Source organism: Girardinichthys multiradiatus, chromosome 3, assembly GCF_021462225.1.
Source record: "Girardinichthys multiradiatus isolate DD_20200921_A chromosome 3, DD_fGirMul_XY1, whole genome shotgun sequence".
In the NCBI taxonomy this organism is placed as follows: domain Eukaryota; kingdom Metazoa; phylum Chordata; class Actinopteri; order Cyprinodontiformes; family Goodeidae; genus Girardinichthys; species Girardinichthys multiradiatus.
Window position 1 is genome coordinate 1,221,341 of NC_061796.1, and position 26,195 is coordinate 1,247,535.

Here is a 26,195-nt window from a genome sequence, read left to right on the forward strand (position 1 = left end):
ACCTGCTGATGACACTTTGTAACACTCTAAAAGCTCATTGGCCTCTTCCGCACTGGCAAAATCAATTGTTAGGTGTCATCTTGGTCTCATGATGTCAAAATGTGAACAGCATGATAAGCAGCATTTCTGATTGAACCAGGAAATGTATTGGTTGATTCTTGGATCAAACATCTGTTGTGAATTTTGCCGTTAAGCTCCTTGTTAGAAAACAGCAAATTGTGCAAAAACTACTGAAACACTGCATTCAACATTTGCATTCAAGTTTCCTGAAGTTCTAATCTGCTAAATAATGCATTTTAGGTTCATCCGGAAATTTTACTCGAAAGATGAATATTCCTAACATTTTGTGAGTAATGTATAAAAATCTGCCCTTTTAAACTATACAAAAGGTATTCAAGTTTTGTTACAAGGACCACATGGCATACTGTATTTAGACTTTACCACAATGTGGAAGTGGGGATCAGTGTTACTAACTGGAGTGTAGGTTCCACTGTCCTGGCCTGCTGCAGCTCCTGCTCAGGGTCTCTGAAACCAGTGAAGGTGTAGAAGCTTTTATCCCATTTGATAGGTCTATAAAAAGGTACTCCTGTGTCAGGCACACTTTTAAATGTCCCAAAACGTTCTTTTAGTTCCTTTATGTGCTCCACAGGTAAGCTGCAGGATGTCAGGACGTTCATCACAGTACTCAAAACATTATTCGTGTGTAGAATGAAAGTCACAGACCGAAAACCTGTAAATCCAGGCAAAACGTTTAAAGTAACTAAAAACATAGCACTTCCAGTGTACAAAGTAATATTAAACTATTAAATTATTAAATTTCCCTTTGGGATTAATAAAGTATTTTTGAATTGAATTGAATTAAACAGTACCTGAATGGAGAATGCCTGCTTTCTTCTCACTGTTCTCCTTTGTGTCCCTGACAAAAAATGTGAGCTCCGTAGACCGGGCTAAATTTGAGCCAGGCTTCTGCAAGTTTTCTAAGTAGCCATTTAATCTCTTCAAAGAATTTTCATTCACTTCCTGTTCAAAAAAGGGATTGAACAATTTTAGAATCAAGGCACCAAAATAGCAACTTTAGCTAGTTTGTTAACATCTTCCACAAGGTTTAGGAGTGTGTTCATTGATAGATGAGAAAACCAGAATTACTGCACTAATACATCATAAAGGTATTCAAGACGGTTGAGGTCAGGACTCTGTGCAGACCAGTGGCAGTGCCTCACCTGTCTTGATGAAAAGTAAATACTAGCAATGATAAGAGAAAATCAATTTGTCCACATGACTGTTCTATAAATTTGTTTTCTGTATGATTTAAAATTTTTTATGGTCAAAATCGCTGAATTTACGCATTGCCGATTCAAATACACACGTGAATAGCGTTGCCTCACCACCGGTGTTGCTGTGATACACACACTGACTGAAGTAGGTAGTCGGTGCATACATATTGCTGTTTCTCTTTATATCGCCAATATACATTGTGGAACGTCAGCATGTTTATTACATGTCTAATCCACCGTCTGTCTTTTATATATATATATATATATATATATATATATCAGTCAGTCAGTCAGTCATTTTCTACCGCTTATTCCATAGTGGGTCGCGGGGGAGCTGGTTCCTATCTCCAGCAGTCTATGGGCGAGATATATATATATATTTGTGTAACATATTACACACAGTAATGCACAACAAAAACAGGCAGGGTGGTGCAAGGACTGTGCCACACTGAAAGGGGGCAGTGCTGATTCCTGTCAAAATGAGGTGAGATCCTTCCATGTATCCCATGCAGAAATTAATTAAACCCTCACAATTAAATCAATGAAAAATGAATCAGTAAATATTCACATCCTAAGGCTGTGAAGTTTAGGAGGCTCATTTGGTGTTATGTCTCTTTTCTTTTGCAGAAGTGTACCACTATGATTGAGACAAAAAAATGACGTGATGAAATGAGAGATTAACCTTTAGATTATCAAATGAATAATGATCATACTACATGGATAAGATGTCATGAAAAGAGAATGAAGTATGATTTCTTTAAAAATCATGTTAACCATATATCAATGATTGTGGATGGAATTATGATTTTTACATTTATGATTAATGAATAGAAATGCAGTAAGGTTTGATTTTTTTGTAATAATAAGCGCTAATGGATTTTGCTATTCAACTCTATGTGTAAGAAACGTACTGATAATCACTTGTGATGTAATAATAGGATGAAGTTGAAATAATGGTTTTAAACTGTAAATGAAGTTAAGGCTGTAACTAAAGGTTTGAGCAGCACCGATGTATGAATTAAAGTCTCTGTTTAAGAGGAAGTGTAATGTTGAGTGAGACAGGAATAGAGCATATGTTGAGGAATTGGGGAAGTGAGAGCTGTAGCTTACAGTACAAGGCTGATGACTGAGGCGAGGGCCAGGTCAGAGGAGAGGTTGGCAGACGGCTCAGGAGTGAGGCGATGTCTGATGTGAAGCACACGACTCGGGGAATTCCAAGAGAAAGATCACCTTATGTCACGGGCGAACAATGGGAAAGCCTTAGCAACACCCATTGGCCAATTACCGTAAATTTCGGACTATAAGCCGCTACAATTCGAACACTGAAGAACAGGATGGTTTCAGTGCCCAGGAAGAAGATGAAAAAGGCGATCAATGACTTTTGACCTGGTAGGGTGCAGTGTATATCAGTTAGGAGATATTGGAATGTTGTTCGTGCACTGTTCAGTAACAAAGCATAAGCAATGTAATTTGTGTGTTACTGATAACGTACGTATATTTAAAGGTAGCCGTGTTACAGGCACTGTTTGAAAAAAAGCATTTGCAAAATGCATTTGTTTATATTACCATACGGATTAAATTAAAAGTTAAAAATCCTCACCTGCAATATCTTTCTGTGTAAACATCTCATATTACAACGTGGGACACCCGCGGCTTAAAATCCGGTGCGGCCTGTACAAGTACAAATTTGGTTTTCTTTCTAAAATTAGAGCATGCGGCTTATAATCAGGTGCGCTCTGTAGTCCAGAATTTACGGTAGTACAAAGTTTGGTGAAAATGCTCTATAAAATGGCCAAGAATGAAGGAACTACTTGGTTGTTTCCTTGCAGAAGACCAGCGAACAAGATCGGATGGAGAAAGACGCTACAGAAGAATTAGAGAACCAGAGACACAGCCCAGCTGATCCACTGCATTAAAAAGAGGATCAACCCGTGTGCACTAAAAGGACTGTGGCTCAAAAATGAGCATCTGATTTCATTTATTGCCTTTCTACCCATACAACTGAAGTGAACTTGGTCGGTGAACAACTGATTGCTCTGAGTTTCAGGCATCTGGAAGTCTTGAACCAACCTCCGGGGTTTCCTTCAACTCTTCAGCCTCTGGAAGCTACTGTCTTCTGAGACATATGATAACAAAGTTCCTGTTTGACCATTGAAACCTGGAGCATCAGTGCCTGTCCACTTAGAGGAGGAAAGCTGAAAATATAAGTTGCCCTCCACCCAAGAAAAATCCATTTGTTGTCTCCTGAAGAAACATCCCCACTGGGTGCATGGATGAGCCTCAGTCTTCAAAGCCTCTCAAAACTCATTAATTACAGCATCGGCGAAAGATAGATATGAATCAATCAACTTAACCTATTATTCAGTTATTATGTGCTGCTGAGTTTAAGCTGTTACTGACCGCTGCAAGAGCATTACCAATTAAAGAAAGCATACAAAATTCTCAGGCTGCATGGTGGCGCCGTTCGTAGCACTGTTGCCTTGCGTGTGTGGGTTCTCATGGGGTACTCCGGCTTCCTCCCACAGTCCAAAAACATGACTGTTAGGTTAATTGGTCTCTCTAAATTGCCCTTAGGTGTGAATGAGTTTGTGCATGGTTGTCCTGTATGTCTGTGTTGCCCTGCAATGAACTGGCGACCTGTCCAGGTGTACCCTGCCTCTCGCCCGTAGACTGCTGGAGATAGGGACCAGTTGTACCCCGCCTCTCGCCCGTAGACTGCTGGAGATGGGGACCAGCTCCCCTGTGACCCACTATGGAATAAGGGGTATAGAAGATGAATGAATGAATGAATATAAAATTCTAGATAAATTGTGGACAATCAATTATTTGAGTCACCTTATTTTTTGTTGGTGGTAAAAAGTCTTGCTGCCTGGTTCTGAAAGATTTTATGAGGTTTCTATAGGTGGGGTTAAGCCAACTGTTAGGGTTTTTATGACTTTTTGTATTGTTTATCACTCATCTAAGTGCTTTTCCCTCCTTACATGAAGGGAGATGGTCACAAGAATGAGTTATGCTTTTATTCTTTTATTATTTTACTAGCAGCATCTGGGGGCTATTCACCAGGTCCCCACTTCCCACTTCCTCTGTTTGTTTATAATCAAGACAAATTAACCCTAACCTTTCTGACCCCACACACACACACACACACACCCTGAATGTTTGTTGAACTGTGTGTGACCAAGCATGTATAAATAAAGAGGGAGGAGTGTTAATACTTTGTAGTTTTGCACTGCAGAGTGTGACCTACCCTTGCCACAAGTATAACTGACTGTGTCGTTCCTTACCTATGAGTTGACTAAATAATACCTATCATTAATTTGGTCCTTCGGAGCCGGATATTATAAGAACTAAACTGATTTTATCTTTCTTTGCAGTGACTGGCGGATCTCCGGAAACAGCCTGACGTCGAGTTAAGCGCTGCCGCACAGCCGCATCTAGGCCTGCTGGCTGAAAGTCCCGGTGTGTGACGTTCGCATCTGGCCGGTGGATTATTGTCTTACTCGGCGCTGGGTGACTCTGGAGGTCCGACAGAGTCACCTAGAAGTCAACTCCGAGGTGAGATAGTTTTAAAGTACAATACATGAGATAAGAGTATGCGCTATATAAATGAAAGAAGAAAAGTACTTAAAAGTTGTTTGGTAGTGTCTCGCCGAAAGGAGGCTGCATTGGAAAGGTTTTATTTCGCCGCAAAGAAATAGTGATAAATTTAGGTAGTTATCTCGCCGTAAAGAGATTAAAAACGACTAGGCGCCGTAAAGTGAACTGGATAATTTGGTTGGTAACATTCCGCCGGAAGGGAATGAAATTAAGTGTTAAATAATAAAGAGAGCTCATAAACTAAACTAGGTCGACCATACATATTGCTGAGGGGACATAAATATGTTAAAATACTAACTGTGTGAGTGCTGTTTTGTGTGTGTTTGGAAGACTAAGCATTTTGGAAGAATCATAGCACAATTCTGCTGGTCTTGTGTTTTCTTTTGCCCAGAATAGAAAGACTTATTGGTGATTCTTGGAGATACAGGTCCTTCTCAAAATATTAGCATATTGTGATAAAGTTCATTATTTTCCATAATGTCATGATGAAAATTTAACATTCATCTATTTTAGATTCATTGCACACTAACTGAAATATTTCAGGTATTTTATTGTCTTAATACGGATGATTGTGGCATACAGCTCATGAAAACCCAAAATTCCTATCTCACAAAATTAGCATATTTAATCCGACCAATAAAAGAAAAGTGTTTTTAATACAAAAATCGTCAACCTTCAAATAATCATGTACAGTTATGCACTCAATACTTGGTCAGGAATCCTTTTGCAGAAATGACTGCTTCAATGTGGCGTGGCATGGAGGCAATCAGCCTTTGGCACTGCTGAGGTCTTATGGAGGCCCAGGATGCTTCGATAGCGGCCTTTAGCTCATCCAGAGTGTTGGGTCTTGAGTCTCTCAACGTTCTCTTCACAATATCCCACAGATTCTCTATGGGGTTCAGGTCAGGAGAGTTGGCAGGCCAATTGAGCACAGTGATACCATGGTCAGTAAACCATTTACCAGTGGTTTTGGCACTGTGAGCAGGTGCCAGGTTGTGCTGAAAAATGAAATATTCATCTCCATAAAGCTTTTCAGCAGATGGAAGCATGAAGTGCTCCAAAATCTCCTGATAGCTAGCTGCATTGACCCTGCCCTTGATAAAACACAGTGGACCAACACCAGCAGCTGACACGGCACCCCAGACCATCACTGACTGTGGGTACTTGACACTGGACTTCTGGCATTTTGGCATTTCCTTCTCCCCAGTCTTCCTCCAGACTCTGGCACCTTGATTTCCGAATGACATGCAGAATTTGCTTTCATCCGAAAAAAGTACTTTGGACCACTGAGCAACAGTCCAGTGCTGCCTCTCTGTAGCCCAGGTCTGGGGAATGCGGCACCTGTAGCCCATTTCCTGCACACGCCTGTGCACGGTGGCTCTGGATGTTTCTACTCCAGACTCAGTCCTCTGCTTCCGCAGGTCCCCCAAGGTCTGGAATCGGCCCTTCTCCACAATCTTCCTCAGGGTCCGGTCACCTCTTCTCGTTGTGCAGCGTTTTCTGCCACACTTTTTCCTTCCCACAGACTTCCCACTGAGGTGCCTTGATACAGCACTCTGGGAACAGCCTATTCATTCAGAAATTTCTTTCTGTGTCTTACCCTCTTGCTTGAGGGTGTCAATAGTGGCCTTCTGGACAGTAGTCAGGTCGGCAGTCTTACCCATGATTGGGGTTTTGAGTGATGAACCAGGCTGGGAGTTTTAAAGGCCTCACGAATCTTTTGCAGGTGTTTAGAGTTAACTCGTTGATTCAGATGATTAGGTTCATAGCTCGTTTAGAGACCCTTTTAATGATATGCTAATTTTGTGAAATAGGAATTTTGGGTTTTCATGAGCTGTATGCCAAAATCATCTGTATTAAGACAATAAAAGACCTGAAATATTTCAGTTAGTGTGCAATGAATCTAAAATATATGAATGTTACATTTTCATCATGACATTATGGAAAATAATGAACTTTATCACAATATGCTAATATTTTGAGAAGGACCTGTAAAGGTCGGGTTTAATCCCAGAACATTAACACCGCTGCGGATTAGTCGCAGTAGAAGGGCGTGTTAATGTCCTCTCCCTGAATCTCATGCCAGTGAAATTTTATCTGGGACATTTATAGTATTGTGAACTAAAATTAAACATCATGGGGAAGAAACAAAGTAAACTAATTAACTTGGAATGGGTTGTAAAGTTTATGGAGAATTATGTAAAAGGAGCAGGTATGATCTGTCATAGATGGAACAAAAAACATGGTTTCTTGGGTAAACTAAATATTAATGATATCTTAAAATTGCAAAGGGATTTAAAATTAGAAATAATAAAAACCAAGAAACCAACTAAAAACGAAAAGAGAAAGGTCAAGTATAAATTCTCAGACAAATGGCTGGAACAAAGTAAATTAAGAAACATGCAGAGGCAAGAAAAGGAGGAGAAGCGACAGGAGAAGCTGACAGCTGCAGTCTTGGTGCGCCCACATGAGGAAACAGTGGTCGCATCCAGACAGCGAGGTGTTCAGCCCCCTGCCGTGCAGACAGCTGCAGGGCAGGCAGCTGGAGCACAGCACATTGGAGGAGAGATGGAAGGAGCTGTAGCAGTTCCTACAACTCCTATAAGTAAGCAAGAAAAATTAAGTAATCCTTCTAAAACAGAAGAACAGAGCTCTTCTAGTGAGCCCTGGTCTCCTAGTTCCTGGTGGGACACAGGAGTGCGAACTAGGAGTAAAGATAAGAAAACAATTCCAAGCATATACAGGTCCTTCTCAAAATATTAGCATATTGTGATAAAGTTCATTATTTTCCATAATGTAATGATGAAAATGTAACATTCATATATTTTAGATTCATTGCACACTAACTGAAATATTTCAGGTCTTTTCTTGTCTTAATACGGATGATTGTGGCATACAGCTCATGAAAACCCAAAAATCCTATCTCACAAAAGTAGCATATTTCATCCGACCAATAAAAGAAAAGTGTTTTTAATACAAAAAACGTCAACCTTCAAATAATCATGTACAGTTATGCACTCAATACTTGGTCGGGAATCCTTTTGCAGAAATGACTGCTTCAATGCGGCGTGGCATGGAGGCAATCAGCCTATGGCACTGCTGAGGTCTTATGGAGGCCCAGGATGCTTCGATAGCGGCCTTTAGCTCATCCAGAGTGTTGGGTCTTGAGTCTCTCAACGTTCTCTTCACAATATCCCACAGATTCTCTATGGGGTTCAGGTCAGGAGAGTTGGCAGACCAATTGAGCACAGTGATACCATGGTCAGTAAACCATTTACCAGTGGTTTTGGCACTGTGAGCAGGTGCCACGTCGTGCTGAAAAGTGAAATCTTCATCTCCATAAAGCTTTTCAGCAGATGGAAGCATGAAGTGCTCCAAAATCTCCTGATAGCTAGCTGCAATGACCCTGCCCTTGATAAAACACAGTGGACCAACACCAGCAGCTGACACGGCACCCCAGACCATCACTGACTGTGGGTAATTGACACTGGACTTCTGGCATTTTGGCATTTCCTTCTCCCCAGTCTTCCTCCAGACTCTGGCACCTTGATTTCCGAATGACATGCAGAATTTGCTTTCATCCGAAAAAAGTACTTTGGACCACTGAGCAACAGTCCAGTGCTGCTTCTCTGTAGTTCAGGTCAGGCGCTTCTGCCGCTGTTTCTGGTTCAAAAGTGGCTTGACCTGGAGAATGCGGCACCTGTAGCCCATTTCCTGCACACGCCTTTGCACGGTGGCTCTGGATGTTTCTACTCCAGACTCAGTCCACTGCTTCCGCAGGTCCCCCAAGGTCTGGAATCGGCCCTTCTCCACAATCTTCCTCAGGGTCCGGTCACCTCTTCTCGTTCTGCAGCGTTTTCTGCCACTCTTTTTCCTTCCCACAGACTTCCCACTGAGGTGCCTTGATACAGCACTCTGGGAACAGCCTATTCGTTCAGAAATGTCTTTCTGTGTCTTACCCTCTTGCTTGAGGGTGTCAATAGTGGCCTTCTGGACAGCAGTCAGGTCGGCAGTCTTACCCATGATTGGGGTTTGGAGTGATGAACCAGGCTGGGAGTTTTAAAGGCCTCAGGAATCTTTTGTAGGTGTTTAGAGTTAACTCGTTGATTCAGATGATTAGGTTCATAGCTCATTTAGAGACCCTTTTAATGATATGCTAATTTTGTGAGATAGGAATTTTGGGTTTTCATGAGCTGTATGCCAAAATCATCCGTATTAAGACAATAAAAGACCTGAAATATTTCAGTTAGTGTGCAATGAATCTAAAATATATGAATGTTAAATTTTCATCATGACATTATGGAAAATAATGAACTTTATCACAATATGCTAATATTTTGAGAAGGACCTGTACCCTGGCGAAGCCTTAATGGCTCACGAACAGAAATTTCATCCATCTGAAATAAATTTAGAGGGAGACACATTCCCTCTAGTTGAGGTAGCAAATCCAAATGTAGGTGATGCTAATCACTGACAGCCGCCAACTACTCTAGTATATAAACCATGGACACAGGAAGACAGAACTGCTGCTTTAAAAGGTATCCCATCGATACAAGAAGGCGTGGAAGAATTTCTAGAAGCTATTACAGAACTCAGAGGAAGTTTTCATCTTAATGGCAGAGAGATGCTCCAGTGTTTTACCCAGCTGTTTGGTCATCGCTGGTGCAGAGTAGCAGGAGGTTTCACTGGATGCGATGATAATGGTGACATATTGGCACATAATTCACTAGATTTAAGGGACGCCTTACGCTTACTCTTTGAAATAATTCGAAGAGTTTATATACAGACAGCAGATTATGGTAAAATCTCACAATGCAAACAGAAGGAGGAAGAGGACCCACAAGATTTTTTGGATAGGATGAGACGTGTTTTTAGAGCAAACTCTGCTATACCATATGATGAAGCAGAGGCAGGAGCCTATCAGCAACAGTTGAAGAGAGCCTTTTTGCAAGGCCTTAAAATTGAACTCAGACGGTATATAGATAAACACTGGGTTCATCAAAATACAGGAACTGTTACACAAGCTTTAGAATACGCGCAGCACGCTCATAAAACACAGCAAGATAGGAAGACAGATACCTTTGGAATGCAAGACAGTTTAATGGCTTTGCATCGCTCAGGAGCAAGCGGGCAAAGAGGACGGAAGGGATTTAGAGGTCACAGAGGAGGAGGAGGAGGAGGGCCACGACACACCTACACACAGAGCAATGTGTGTCTGAGGTGTGGAAAAATAGGGCATTATGCTAGAGAATGTAGGACAATTTTACAAAACCCTGGCGCAAGAGATGAAAACTGCTGGATCTGCAATGAGCCAGGACATTTTGCAAGAGAATGTAATGAAAAGCGGGTGTATAACCCCAACTCTACCCAGAATTGAAAATTACACCACAGCCCCCACCTCCTCCCCCACTAGCAGAGAGAAACAGTAGTGAAATGGAGGAAGTTGATATACAAGCCGCATTAGAAATTATAGCACTAAGTAGGACGCAAAATTTGCCATATAAAAACATAATAATAAATGGCAAAGTATATAGCTGTTTGTGTGATACAGGGGCATGTAGAACTGTGCTAACTAAACCTCCACCCGGAATAAAATATTCTAACACCGCAGTGTATGTTAGATCAGCAGCTGGCACATCAGAGGTACATTACCTAAGTGCACCAATAACAATAACAGAACCTGAGACAAAACTTACTTGTCAGGCTCCCGTTCTGATAAGTCAAAAATGTCCAGTAAACCTGTTGGGAAGAGATCTTATGCAAAAGTTGCATATAAATATAGTATCAACAGAAACAGGTATGAAAGCTGTAGTAGAAGAAGGGGCCCTAGTCCTGAATGAACTCTCACAGCCGCATTATTACTGGTCCCTCGATCTAGGCCCCACACCAACAGCTCGAGAACTGCTGAGGAGAACCAGAGAAAAACAAAGCTCCCAAAAGGCACAGTACATGCCACATACTGAGCTCCATGTAACCATGAGATATAAAAATACTGCAGGGCCAGATCATCAGTATGATACTGTTTTTCACAGAGAAAATAATCAGACTATTACCATACAGCACCTGTATGTTGACCCCAAAATTGGGAAATCCTCCACCTCAATCATACTGTCAGGAAGACAGCTTCAACAGTTTAAAGGCAGTACACCTCATCTGTCATTAACTAAACCCGTGGGGGGTCAGTGGGAAGAATTAGAAAACTTTATACAGCGTGCTGAAAGAGGGAGATATGAGGCATTAACAAGCTCTGACTGGAAAGTAGATCCTAACACAGGAATCTGGAAACTCACTCTAGGGTGGATAGTCAAAGTTCATCCAAAGACACATTTGGATGAGGCAAAATGACAGATACAGGGCCTAGCTGAAAGCAAAGAGAGCAACAGGCACCCTGCCTTAGCTGCTGTCCCACCTGAACTGTGGTCCCAATCATCGACTGATGTAGGACTTATAAAGGGGTTTCCACCATATAAGGTTAAATTAATATCTGAAGAACGGCCAGTAGTTCGCCAGTATCCCTTGAAGCCAGAAGCTGAAGAGGGTATAAGCCAGTAATACAAGACATGCTGAAATCAGGAATATTAAGGGAGGCACCTGATGCTACATGCAACACACCTATCTTTCCAGTGCAGAAAGCCAGCACAGGAAAGTGGAGGATGGTCCAGGATCTTAGACCGATAAATAAAATAGTGTGACATGCGATTCCAGACGTCCCAAATCCACATACATTACTGCATTCATTAACTCCAGATAAAAAAATATTTCTCAGTGGTAGATCTTAGCAATGCTTTCTTTACAGTATCACTGCATGAAGAGTCACAGCATTTATTTGGCTTTAAGTTTAAAGGGAAAAAATACACTTACACCAGACTACCACAAGGCTTCAGTGAAAGCCCACATGTATATACACAAGCCTTAAGATACTCTATGAGCACCTGTGAGGTGCCTGAACATAGTCAAGTCCTGTTGTATGTAGATGATATTCTCATAGCTTCAGACACTCAACAACAGTGTGAGGAAGCTACCATAACAGTTCTGAAACATCTCTACCAGACGGGGCACAAGGCCTCTAGGGATAAACTGCAGTTTTGCAAGGAGAAAGTGATTTATTTGGGACATACAGGTCCTTCTCAAAATATTAGCATATTGTGATAAAGTTCATTATTTTCCATAATGTAATGATGAAAATTTAACATTCATATATTTTAGATTCATTGCACACTAACTTGACCTCATTGTTACTCTCACAACCAAATATAACTCTGCAAAGATGTGGTCCATTGAACCCTAGCACATTAATTCCAACAGCAGAAGATGGGAAACCACATTCTTGTAAAACAAAGGTTGAGGAAGACACAAAACCTAGGCAAGATATTTCTCAGACTCCTCCGGAAAACTCACAAACAATCTTTGTAGATGGATCAGCATCAAAAGATGAATATGGAAAAAACCGAGTTGGTTATGCAGTAACCACTGAAACTAAAATTATAGAATAACAGGCCCTGCCCCATACATGCTCAGCACAGACTGCAGAGCTGTATGCTGTTATCAGAGCGTGTGAACTATATGAAGGAAAAATCCTAACCATTTATACAGACAGTATATGTATTCGGTTCTGTTCATCATTTTGCTAAAATATGGGAAAATAGAGGGTTTAAAACATGAGCTGGAACAGAATTTACACATTTTAATCTGTTAAAACGACTGCTCTTAGCTATCCAGCTACCTGCAAAGATAGCACTTTGTAAATGTAAAGCGCATCAATCTAATGAAACCATGGAAACAAAGGGAAACACCTTTGCTGATATTTCTGCTAAAATAGCTTCAAGGCTTCCCCTCACTTTGAAAATGTCAGATCTCTTATTTATAGATACAGATGTGCTGAAAGATTCACAACAATCTGCACCAGTTGCAGAAGTTAAATCTTGGCTGAATAGAGGGGCCATAAAGAAAGATGACATTTATCATTTGGGAAATAAGCCAATATTACCAAAGAATTTATACAAGACGGCGGCCCATGCGACACACGGGGTTTCCCATGTGTCGAGAGGGGGAATGATACACGTAGTAAATCTACATTTCCATACCATACATTTTTCTGACTATGCAAAACACTTTTGTAGATCATGTATTATTTGCTGCAAACATAATCCACAGGGGAACATGAGACCCAAAAGAGGCCAGTTCCCAGCAGCAAAACATCCCTTTCACACGATACACATGGATTTCATAGAGTTATCATGGTCAGGGGGAAAGAAATATTGTTTAGTGGTTATAGATGCATTTTCGAAGTGGGTTGAGATGTACCCTGCAAAACACTGTGATGCGCTCACAGTGGCGAAGAGTTTAGTGACACATTTCTTCCCTACATATGGTATCCCACAAATCATAAGATCAGATAATGGGACTCATTTTGTAAATAATGTAATAGAACTGTGCTCTAAAGCATTAGGGTTTCAGTTAAAAAACCATTGTTCTTACCACCCACAATCTGCTGGGCTGGTTGAACGAACAAATGGAACAATAAAAAATAGATTAAGGAAAACAATGGAAGAAACAGGGAGGCCATGGCCTGAATGTCTATCTCTGGTTAAATTATGGATGAGAATAACTCCAAATCAAACTGGTCTCACTCCATTTGAAATAGTACATGGCAGACCTTTCCATTGCCATCAGAAATGGATGACATAGGAAAAGCACAGCAGGAAACATCATTAGCTGAATGGATGAATAAGATGTTACAAACAAAAGAAGTACAGTTGTCCAGTAGTCTGCCAGTAAATTCTGCTCCGATTTCACAGAACAACCTGAGGCCTGGGGACCTGGTCCTGATTAAGACACTTCACAGAAAGGACTGGAGCACCCCCTGCTGGAGAGGGCCATACCGTGTTCTCCTGACCACACCGACAGCTCTGCAAATCGCAGAGAGACCATCCTGGATCCACAAGAGCCACTGTAAGCTAATATCACCATTACAGGAGCCAAACCAACCGACAGGGTAACAGGGGAATGACCGGGTACAAAGGGGTTGGACCCATATGGTCCAACATCTCAAACCGGCGAAGAAAACAACTGACCTGTGCCCAATTTAGCATGGCTTTCTGTGACGTGTGGACAGGACTGATAAGCCTGAGCTTAAACCTGGGGTTTCTCTGTTTAAGGCAGGATCCACAGGATGCAACATCACACGAGAAGAGATGGACAAGATGGACACTGGACCCAAAAAACAGATAATTATGATGACGTTGTAAATGAATATATCTTCAATGCCTGAGTGTATTCATACTTGTACTTCATAAAATGATCTTATAGCAGAAAATCGAAAGAAGTTGCTGTTTAAGTGAAATGAGAAAAAGTGCAATGATGATATGAACAAGGCTTGTTTTAATTCTTTGATTTTTTATTATTACATTTTGTTTCTTTGCTTTATTATATTGTTTCACTCTGCCATTATTGGTGATTGCCTAGGGGCGGAGGAACCATGTAAGTGTTTCCCACAAAATAATCTGTTTTTCGTCCTGTGGGTTTGTGGTTACAAAGAGTGTTTCATTTTACATGTATTTACTCATGACTTATTCGTGATAAAACAGCGGGGAACTGTTAGGGTTTTTATGACTTTTTGTATTGTTTATCACTCATCTAAGTGCTTTTCCCTCCTTACATCTTACAGGAAGGGAGATGGTCACAAGAATGAGTTATGCTTTTATTCTTTTATTATTTTACTAGCAGCATCTGGGGGCTATTCACCAGGTCCCCACTTCCCACTTCCTCTGTTTGTTTATAATCAAGATAAATGAACCCTAACCTTTCTGACCCCACACACACACACACACTCCCACCCTGAATGTTTGTTGAACTGTGTGTGACCAAGCATGTATAAATAAAGAGGGAGGAGTGTTAATACTTTGTAGTTTTGCACTGCAGAGTGTGACCTACCCTTGCCGCAAGTATAACTGACTGTGTCGTTCCTTACCTCTGAGTTGACTAAATAATACCTATCACCAACCTTGGTAAAACAGCACCCTTGGGGCTCGTGCTGAGTCACTAAAATTAACCTAACCCATATATCAAGTGCAAGTTGTAAAATTAGGGAATGAGAAGCGATTAACAGAAGTGACTGTCGAGGGTTGGATGACTGCTGTGGGCTACTCGGTTGTCCAAACCACCAGTTGAAGAAGGATGAGACTTCTGGATGTAGGCTGTTGGAGGTTAGATGTGTCATTTCCCAACACCAGCTTAAACTGATCTTTCAGTAAACCTGCTTAGTAATACCTTTTAGGTTTAGGGAAGTCCAAACTCGCTGGATGGAGTGCTGGATTGAGCAATCCACTCAGAAATAAGGAAGTAGGAGGGAGGGGTTAGCTCATCGGACAACGAAAGCCCCATATGCACATACAGCTAAAAGCACCTCGTTGCAGTAAGCAATGGCATTTCCACGAAGCCCTGTAACCATTCTCTTATTTAAATTTGGTTCAACAAAATGGAAGATTACTTCTCAAAACAGGAAAATAATTTTTCAACACTGGATTTTCAGTCAAAACAGAAAGTTTTAGAAAGAGGAAGACCAACGCTGGAGCTGAAAGACCTACTTCAAACAAGTGGGAGAAAGGTAACCCGCTGTTTACAACCATAGTGGTACATCCAAAAACAGTGTGGAGTATGCAGATTTAACTTAGCATTGAATGGGTAGCACAGACTGAACATCAGCGTCCATAATGCAAAGGTGAGACAGAACCAGGAGATTTTACAAGATTTTATTAATGCAACCTGTTCCCATATACAAAGAAAGATAAGATCATACACAATTCTCAATTTTAATAAAAACAGAGACATCAGAAAAAACTTAAAAATGTTTCGAAAATTCAAATTTGACCTTATACAAACAGTCTTTCGTTTTTCTTGCTATGGTTTTGTTGAACAGTATGGAATTGATTAAAGTATAAACAAAAGCTTTCAAAATAAATAAATGTTTAAATTCAAAAGTCAAAATTGCAGGCCTTCTACTGTTCTTGCCACACTTACAACTGTGCACCTTCCAATTGACAAACCTGCTCATATACACTCACTCAACACGAACGCGCTCATTTCTGCACGTACGCTGATCCCTAACACCCCCACACATACAGACACACATATACATACATATACAAGTGGGGTCTGCAGAGATTTTAGCTGCCATTTTCCTGACCTTAGACCTGATGATTCTCTTTGCAGTCCTGATTGTTTGTTGCAGTCTGGACCTGTCCTGTTTTGTGGATGAGCCAAACCACAGTGAGATGGATGAAGACAGGACAGACTGAATTAGGACATTGTAGAAGATGACCAGCAGCTCCTGCTGAAGGTCGTACTTCTTGAGTAGCCTTAGGAAGTACAGGCTCTGCTGTGTGTGAGGACCATCTCAGGTTTCTAGAAATGGTCGGAAGTGGTCCCCAGCAGATAAAGTGTTGTTGAGGATGGTAAGGAGTGTGTGTGGGGGTGGTGTTCTCCGAAAGTCCACCATCATCTCCACAGTCTTGAGTGGGTTAAGTTCCAGGTGGTTCTGACCACACCAGTGTACCAGCTGATCCACCTCTTGTATGTATGCAGACTCATCACTGTCCTGGATGAGACCAATGACAGTGGTGTCATCTGCAAACTTCAGTAGTTTCACAGATGGGTCTGCAGAGGTGCTGTCATTTGTGTAGAGGGAAAGAGTGGGGGGCACAAGTGCTTATTGATCTTGTGCAGGAGAAGATGGTCTCCAGCCTCATCTGCTCCTGCCGGTTCTCCAGGAAGCTGGTGACCCAATGACAGATGGGGTCTGGGACTTTGAGCTGGGTGAGATTCTGATGGAGGATGTTTGGATTGATTGTGTTGAAGGCCGAGCTGAAGTCCACAAACAGGATCCTGGCATTCATCCCTGGGTGGTCGAGCTGTTGCATGATGAAGTGTGGTCCCAAGTTGAATGCATCATTTGCCGACCTATTTGCAAACCATCAGGGGGCCTGTGATGTCCTTCAGGTGCTTCAACACCAGTCACTTAAAGGATTTGATGACCGCAGACATAATATCATAAATGGTAACAAGAAAAACCACAGGGTATTATTTTACACTATTAACAGTATTGTGTCTTCTCCACCTCAGCATGCTGTGTTACTTCCAGATGACAACTAAAACACATTTCCTAAATAAGGTGATGGACTTAAAATCTAAAACCCCCCTTTAGTTCCTTTCCTTTCTTATGGTCCTCAGTGTCTGGAGTAATTAACTTCTTTTTCAACAATTACACTTCATGACCAAGTTATAGTCATTGGCAAAATAAAACCCTCATTGTGCTTCTTAAAGATACGGTATTACCTCCTTCTGTCTGGGAGTTGTTGTCAATTATCTTTCAATGGCTTCTGATGCAGGCAACTATTCTATAATAATTTTACTTGATCTCAGTACAGCCTTTGATACCATCGACAAGAACATTTTGCTGAATATGCTTAGGGATTTACCTGTATCTCTGAACTGGATTGGTTTTCTTCTTACTGATCTGTAAGGACCTTTTATACAGGTCCTTCTCAAAATATTAGCATATTGTGATAAAGTTCATTATTTACCATAATGTCATGATGAAAATTTAACATTCATATATTTTAGATTCATTGCACACTAACTGAAATATTTCAGGTCTTTTATTGCCTTAATACGGATGATTGTGGCATACAGCTCATGAAAACCCAAAATACCTATCTCACAAAATTAGCATATTTCATCCGACCAATAAAAGAAAAGTGTTTTTAATACAAAAAACGTCAACCTTCAAATAATCATGTACAGTTATGCACTCAATACTTGGTTGGGAATCCTTTGGCAGAAATGACTGCTTCAATGCGGCGTGGCATGGAGGCAATCAGCCTGTGGCACTGCTGAGGTCTTATGGAGGCCCAGGATGCTTCGATAGCAGCCTTTAGCTCATCCAGAGTGTTGGGTCTTGAGTCTCTCAACGTTCTCTTCACAATATCCCACAGATTCTCTATGGGGTTCAGGTCAGGAGAGTTGGCAGGCCAATTGAGTACAGTGATACGATGGTCAGTAAACCATTTACCAGTGGTTTTGGCACTGTGAGCAGGTGCCAGGTCGTGCTGAAAAATGAAATCTTCATCTCCATAAAGCTTTTCAGCAGATGGAAGCATGAAGTGCTCCAAAATCTCCTGATAGCTAGCTGCATTGACCCTGCCCTTGATAAAACACAGTGGACCAACACCAGCAGCTGACACGGCACCCCAGACCATCACTGACTGTGGGTACTTGACACTGGACTTCTGGCATTTTGGCATTTCCTTCTCCCCAGTCTTCCTCCAGACTCTGGCACCTTGCTTTCCGAATGACAATCAGAATTTGCTTTCATCCGAAAAAAGTACTTTGGACCACTGAGCAACAGCTTCTGCCGCTGTTTCTGGTTTAAAAGTGGCTTGACCTGGGGAATGCGGCACCTGTAGCCCATTTCCTGCACACGCCTGTGCACGGTGGCTCTGGATGTTTATAGTTCAGACTCAGTCCACTGCTTCCGCAGGTCCCCCAAGGTCTGAAATCGGCCCTTCTCCACAATCTTCCTCAAGGTCCGGTCACCTCTTCTCGTTGTGCAGCGTTTTCTGCCACACTTTTTCCTTCCCACAGACTTCCCACTGAGGTGCCTTGATACAGCACTCTGGGAACAGCCTATTCGTTCAGAAATGTCTTTCTGTGTCTTACCCTCTTGCTTGAGGGTGTCAATAGTGGCCTTCTGGACAGCAGTCAGGTCGGCAGTCTTACCCATGATTGGGGTTTTGAGTAATGAACCAGGCTGGGAGTTTTAAAGGCCTCAGGAATCTTTTGCAGGTGTTTAGAGTTAACTCGTTGATTCAGATGATTAGGTTCATAGCTCGTTTAGAGACCCTTTTAATGATATGCTAATTTTGTGAGATAGGAATTTTGGGTTTTCATGAGCTGTATGCCAAAATCATCCGTATTAAGACAATAAAAGACCTGAAATATTTCAGTTAGTGTGCAATGAATCTAAAATATATGAATGTTAAATTTTCATCATTACATTATAGAAAATAATGAACTTTATCACATTATGCTAATATTTTGAGAAGGACCTGTATTATGACAGACAAGATTACCTCTTTACTGCCTCAATAACCTGTATGGTTCTACAGAGTTCAATCATGGATCCATTTGAAATCTTGGTGTAATTTAGTGGTACTTAAAGATACATGTGGGACACTATTTTCTTTTTTGTTCCAGATGTGACACCATAACAGCTACCGTCCATCCGACATATTGTGAATCCATAGATTCTTCCAAATTCAGGGGCTGTATCCTTTTAAGGACCCAGTCCAAATGGGACGGTTCACAAATAAACAACATCATCCTCTGCAGTTCATGGCTTCTGTGCATACTACTTAATTATTTCTGCAGATACAATTAATGAATGACAAAAATGTATTCTCATAAGAGATTCAGACCTGCTTACCATAAAGAAGAAATGTATTAGGTAAACTATTTTCCTTAACACATATTTAAAACACTAATCGCTTTTGGTATAAGGGACTGTTTTGTTCTATTTGTTGAAAGAGCAAGGTAGAAATATCTTCTGCCCTGGCGTAGCAGTTAAAATGCAGTGATAAGTGGATACTTTGAGTCAGCAAGAATACTTTGTGGCTGGGTTATGTACCATGGCACAATGATTCAGCCATCCTTCCTGCATGTTCTTAACACACAACATACAGCTTCATCATCTTGTTAGGGCTGTCAAATTATATGACATGAGTGGCGAACTCATGTGTAAAATGGGGTTTGTTACTACATGTGTATTGCAGAACTATGATCTGAAAGGTGCAACTAAAACAGCTAGAATAAGTCCCATTCCAAACTTGAAGTGTTTTGTGACAGGGGCTTTAGAAAGAGGTTATTTTGAAGCCAGTCGTAAGACAGTCTCAGCTGTAGTACAAGTAATGAAAATATTCAGCCTTATAATTGTATGTCCTTAGTAGGCAACAAAGATCATTAAACAAGTTAAAGTTTTGTGACTTGATTCTGATTAGGGTTTTGACTTTAAAAGTAACACATCTGTGACTTCAAAATTAATAAACATACAAATCAGTTCATTATTTGTCTTTGAACAATGCTAAATTGAGGATAACTTACCCGTTCATAGGGATATTGACCAAAGAAGTCTGGATGAACAGCAAAATAAAATGGTCGTAGAGCACTGACAGCCTCTGCACCTGACAGAGCTCTCTGCTGGACTAGGCATGTGGTCACCTGCTTCCTTTGTGACCTTAAACGACAAAAGACATGGATATTTATTTCTAGGTTTATGTTTAGTCTGCTTCTGTAAATGCAACAGAGGAAATTATGATTTTGTTGTTGTTGTAGATGCTACGGGATATAATGACTAACAGTTATGACTGTTAATTAATGGTGAATATGCTGTTTTATGCTGCTTAAATGCTTACTCCAAACCATGAATTTCAAACTCCGGACCTTGAAGGCCAGTGCTTCAAGTTCTGCAGAGGCCTGATAATGAGCCATTCTTCAAATTAGGTGTGTCAGGAGCAGGGGTGCATCTAAAGTTGCAGAGCAGTGACTCTTGATGATTGGAGTTATAAGACCCTAGATGCGCACTATTTTACCCAAAATTGTCCCCCATGTGAAATTTTTGTTTCTTTAAGGTCGTCGTCAGTGGGCGTGGCCAATCCTCTTAGCCACGCCCCCAAACGTGAGATAGGCCGAACCGTAAGTCATAGAGAGAGAGAAGGCTTTAATGTTTACAAAACAATTCCCCAAATTAGTTTTGCACAACTAATTTTAGTTTTACAGCAATTTCAACAGACGCAATGACATTTAAAGGTCCCACAGAAATGGCTGACTATAAACAAAACGCCACAGAAAACACCTTTCATTTTGAAGCGACTCCCCATGTCCAGTATCATTAGAAACTAGAGAACCTCCTCTTTCCAACAAGGTATAGCTTGTCATTGTAGCTCCTTCATCAGCGATGTACTTTGCATGCGTATCAGATGCACTGGGGCTGCGCAAAATTACAGGCCTCTGCAGCTAGCTTACGCTCTGCTCTGTTATCTTCCAGTAGTGTATAATTTCTAGATGGTCATTTATTATGGCACAAAGAGGAAAATTAAGGGTTTAGACATTTTAGGTGACATTTGGTGGACCACTGACATCGAAATGGAATATAACAAGAGGATAGTGAAGATGTGCTCAAACGATCCAACAGGCTATGCTGTCTGGGGCTTAAATGCCCATGGTAGGGTCTCGCAAGCAGGCTTTGGGTGACGGGTCAGACAAAGAGCGGTTCAAGACTCCTTCATGAGGACCATACAATCAAAGCATGTGATGTCGCCTGATACGGCGGAGCCGGGGTCCCACCCTGGAGCCAAGCCAGGGGCCATGCCAAGCATGAACGAGAGATGCGAGGCCATCCCCCAGTGTGCCCACAACCTGCAGGAGTAACCATGAGGGACCGGTGCAAAGAGGAATGAGCAGTGGACGAAGGTGGATACCTCGGTGGCCTAATCTCCGGATGCTTAGGCTGTCTTTAGGGACTTGGACTGTCACCTCGCTGGGGGTGGGGTGGGGGTGGGGCTGGGCTTGTGTGGGAGGTCGAGAAATATCGACTAGAAATAGTCGGGCACACCTTCACGCACAGCATGGGCTCAGGAACCCATCTCCTTGAGAGGGGCTGGACTCTCTTCTATTCTGGAGTGGCCCATGGGGAGATGCGGCGTGCTGAGTTGGGTTTGCTTGTTGCCCAGCTGAGCCGTCTAGTGTTGGGGTTTACCCCAGTGGATGAGAGGGTCGCATACCTACGCCTTTGGGTTGGGGACAGGTCTCTGACTGTCGTTTCGGCCTATGGGCCAAGCGGTAGTGCAGAGTCCCCTGGCTTCTTGGCATCCCTGTTGGAGGTGCTGCATTGTGCCCCTCCCGGGGACTCCATTATTCTGCTGAGGGACTTCAACGCCCACGTGGGAAACGACAGTGACACCTGTAGAGACGTGATCGGGTGGAATGGCCTCCCTGATCTGCTGAGTGGTGTTTCATTATTGGACTTCGTGTTGGTCACAGATTGTCCACAATGAACATGTTCAAGCATAAGGGTGTTGTTCATCAGTGCACTTAGCACCAGGACACCCGAGGCAGGAGGTTGATTATCATCTTTGCTGTCATGTTGTCAGAGCTTCGGCCGCATGTTTTGGACACTTACGTGAAGAGAGGGGCTGAGCTGTCCACCGAACACCACCTGGTGGTGAGTTAGATCCGCTGGAAGAGGAGAAAGGAGGCAGGGCTTCGGGGTGGATGAGATCCGCCCTGAGTACCTTAAGTCTCTGAATGTTGTGGGCCAGTCATGGTTGACACGCCTCTTCAACATTGTGTGGCGGTCGGGGACAGTGCCTCTGGACTGGCAGACTAGGGTGGTGGTCCCCCTTCATAAGAAGGGTGACCGGAGGGTGTGTTCCAACTATAGGGGGATCACATTCCTCAGCCTCCCTGGTAACGCCTACGCCAGGGTATTGGAGAGAGTCCGGCCGATAGTCAAACCTCGGCATTAGGAGGAGCAGTGTGGTTTTCATCCCGGCCGTGGAACACTGGACCAACTATACACCCTCTACAGGGTACTCAAGGTTCATGGGAGTTTGCCCAACTGCATGTGTTTTGTGGACCTGGAGAAGGCATTGGACTGTCATTCGTGGTGCCCTGTGGGGGGTGCTCCAGGAGTCGAGGGCCCTTTATTAGGGGCCATCCGGTCTCTGTACAAGCTGAGCAGGAGTTTGGTTCGCATTGCTGGCACTAAGTCGGACCTGTTCACGGTGCATGTTGGATTTTGGCAGGGCTGCCCTTTGTTACCGGTCCTATTCATAACCTTTATGGACAGGATTTATAGGAGCAGCCAAGGGCCAGAAGGAGTCTGATTTGAGGACCAGTGGATTTCGTCTCTTCTTTTTGAAAGAACTAGATCCCGGATACAAGTGGTTGAAAGGAGCCTTCTCCGTAGGGTGGCCAGGCACTCCCTTAGAGATAAGGTGAGAAGCTTGGCCATCCGGGAAGGGCTCGGACTAAAGCCGCTGCTCCTCCACATCAAGACGAGCCTGTTGAGGTGGCTCGGGCATCTATACCGGATGCCTCCTGGACGCCTTCCTCAGGAGGTGTTCCAGAGGCACGTCCCACCAGGAGGAGGCTTGGGGTCCCCCCGGAGGAGCTGGAGGAGGTGTCTGAGGAGAGGGATGTCTGGGTGTCTCTACTGAGTCTGCTCCCCCTGCGACCCAGTCCCAGATGTGGAAAATGACGACAGGTTTACATCGTTTGTTAAGGATTATTCTTTTGTTCAATAAAATGTCTCCAGTTGGAGACAAAATGACACAATTTAGTTTGATTTATTTTCATTATATTGATTTCATGCCTGGTAGCCAGCTTTCATTGATTGCACATTGCACCAGTAAGAGCAGAGTGAGAACGTTCAATTAGCAGGGTAAGAGCACAGTTTTGCTCAAAATATTGAAATGCACACAACATTATGGGTGACATACCAGAGTTCAAAAGAGGACAAATTGTTGGTGCACGTCTTGCTGGTGCATCTGTGACCAAGACAGCAAGTCTTTGTGATGTATCAAGAGCCACGGTATCCAGGATAATGTCAGCATACCACCAAGAAGGACGAACCACATCCAATAGGATTAACTGTGGACGCAAGAGGAAGCTGAAAGGGATGTTCGGGTGCTAACCCGGATTGTATCCAAAAAACATAAAACCACGGCTGCCCAAATCACGGCAGAATTAAATTTGCACCTCAACTCCGGATCTAAATATTATTGAGCCACTTTGGGGTGTTTTGGAGGAGCGAGTCAGGAAACGTTTTCCTCCACCAGTATCATGTAGTGACCTGGCCACTATCCTGCAAGAAGAATGGCTTACAATCTCTCTGACCACTGTGCAGGACTTGTATATGTCATTCCAAAGACGAATTGACGCTGTATTGGCCGCAAAAGGAGGCTCTACACCATACTAATAAATTATTGTGGTCTAAAACTAGGTGTTTCAGTTTCATTGTCCAACCCCTGTAAGTTTGTTGTGGCTTATGTTTGACCAGTCAATAGAACAAGTTGGAATGTGACAGCAGAAGAGGAGACTGTAGGAGAACTAAGAAGTGGCGTTGAAAAGTAAAGATGGCTGATCGCTAATAGACGTCTGAGTGATTGTTTCAAACGGATAACTAGTGCTGATGATCAGAGCACATTTCTCATTTACATAAGATTGTCTTTTTTCATCTAAACCTAAATTAGTGGAGTATGATCTCATATTTATTTATCTAATATTTTAAATTTTTTATAGTTTTATGGAGACAGCTCTGCAGGAGGAGACACCACAGTTCCAGGTTTGGATGCAGAAGCTCAGTGATCCTGCCATCATCTGCTCTACTGTCTATGCATCTTCAACTTTATACAAATATTTGCTTATGATTAGACAGTGAAGGTATTAATGCTCTGTACTTCTGGACTGATTATTAGTGTTTTTATTTCTATTAAATGTAATTTTTAACTAAAAACATGTTCTGTAGTATTCTGATATGAGTTAACCTGATAATAATAACAAAAGGAAAATAAGTGCGTTAGTCACTGTTGAGTAGTTATTGCAAATGAATCATGCAGTTGTAAAGCAACAACTCTGGCCAGATGCAGGATGGGTAAAGAATTATGATTTTAATTGATTTAAACTTTTCCTGCTATGGATCCAACACAACTTAAAGAATAATGAAAAGTATTAATAAATTGTATAACTTTATAGCTGCTCATCATCTATTATTACAGTTGAAACAAAAAAATATTTATTACCTAACAGTCTTTTAAACATATAGAGTGAAGGAGTAATGCCATCTGCTGGATAAAGGTGTCATACAGTTTTCTTCACAACTTCCTCATATGTCATTGAATAAATGGTCCGTGGAAAAAGAAGGTACAGAATTCCCTGGAATTACCGTTAATCAGGTAAAACAAATCCTAGGGCTTTAAATCCTGGGGCTTTTAGTGAAAAAGTGGCTTTTGACACTAGTGTGAAACAAGTTGAAGGTAGCCAGTCAACACTCTTTTCGATGCAGTATTATGATAATTCAACAGAAAGGCTAGTAGCAGAGGCTGGCTATACGCAGGGGCATGAAGGGGCAACCCCCCTGAAACAAAAGCCTTGCCCCCTCAAATCAAATCTGCAATGAGGCACAAGCTTTTTAGTTATCTGTAAGTGATCTTCTGTCTGCTGTCAGAGCTCCCCCCCTCCCGGTCCTTCAGTTAACACCCAATTACCATTTAGTATGGTAATGAACCTAGAAGTAGCCTACCCGTCACTTTTCAGTAGAGTTCTCAATCACACAACCACAAGCCCCCGCCTTGGTGCAAAATTAACCGCAAACATCATTGTGACACTGAGGGAGTGGAAGAGTGGGCTATTTTCCATGCCGGACATGAACACAGCATTTCACACACAAGAGCGTAACGATGACAGTAGCCGCTGGTACCGTCAACAAAGCATGTCTGATAGAAGGCGCTCGAAAGTATGGCTCCACTTCTCAAAATGTTGTGCAGATTACGCTTGCTGTAATATTTGTGATGCAATGTGCAAGGCCAGTGGCAGGAATACTTCTAATCTGAGGAAGCACCTGCAGTGTCTTCCCCTACAACTATTCAAAGGGGGTGCCCCGCCAACCAGACCGCCCACCCACCCCCAAGAGGATCACGGCATGTAGTAATAGTACGTTTTAACGGTTGATGTTATTCGTTTTAATAGATCATGGCGTAAAGGATTTCTGTCCCTGACACTTCTCATTTTCACCAATGCTGACGGCGACACACTGAGTTACGCGTACTCGCATGCAGGTGAACACGCTCCTGACAGTGGACAGAAAACATCCCACTACAACCTGAAAAGCAGGCAACGATATCTGAGGTTTTAAAAAGCGCCAAATTTAGTTTTGATGGCAGCGCTTCCTCTCATGCGAGGAGTAGCGTGGCTAACTCTCCTACTCCTGGTACATATGGCGAAGGTAGAAGTACAAAAAATAGCCCAAGTGTTTCATGCCCTGCCCCGCAGCTAAAGTCCAGTCATGACAGAAAATACGTTTTTGACCTGGCTTGGCTGTCAGAGGTGAAATTATCTCCCTGGATCTATACGACTGAGCTAGACAATTAATTCATTTATTAAAGACTTAAAGACCGACCGACGGGAAGGAAGAAAGAGATAAAAGATGATAGACAGAGAAAGATGGAGACAGGCTGACAGGCTGCAGTCAGGGAAAACCATGGGCCCAGC

General features: G+C 42.3%; 1 protein-coding gene across 6 annotated transcripts in view; it reads right to left on the reverse strand.

The window, feature by feature from the left end:
* The window catches only part of tcaim (T cell activation inhibitor, mitochondrial), a 173,805-nt gene that overhangs the window by 123,246 nt on the left and 24,364 nt on the right, over nucleotides 1-26,195 (reverse strand). For 5 of the 6 annotated variants that reach the window (XR_007037059.1, XM_047357356.1, XM_047357347.1 and 2 more), the window contains exons 2-4: nucleotides 20,028-20,160; nucleotides 870-1,020; nucleotides 442-730 (exon numbers count right to left, since the gene is read on the reverse strand). Coding sequence is in view for 5 of the 6 variants with exons in the window: in XM_047357356.1 (XP_047213312.1) it covers nucleotides 442-730; nucleotides 870-1,020; nucleotides 20,028-20,160 (573 nt within the window). In the remaining variant the exon portion in view is untranslated. The remainder of the gene's footprint in view (nucleotides 1-441; nucleotides 731-869; nucleotides 1,021-20,027; nucleotides 20,161-26,195) is intronic. The other variant, XM_047357341.1, reaches the window with a different exon arrangement.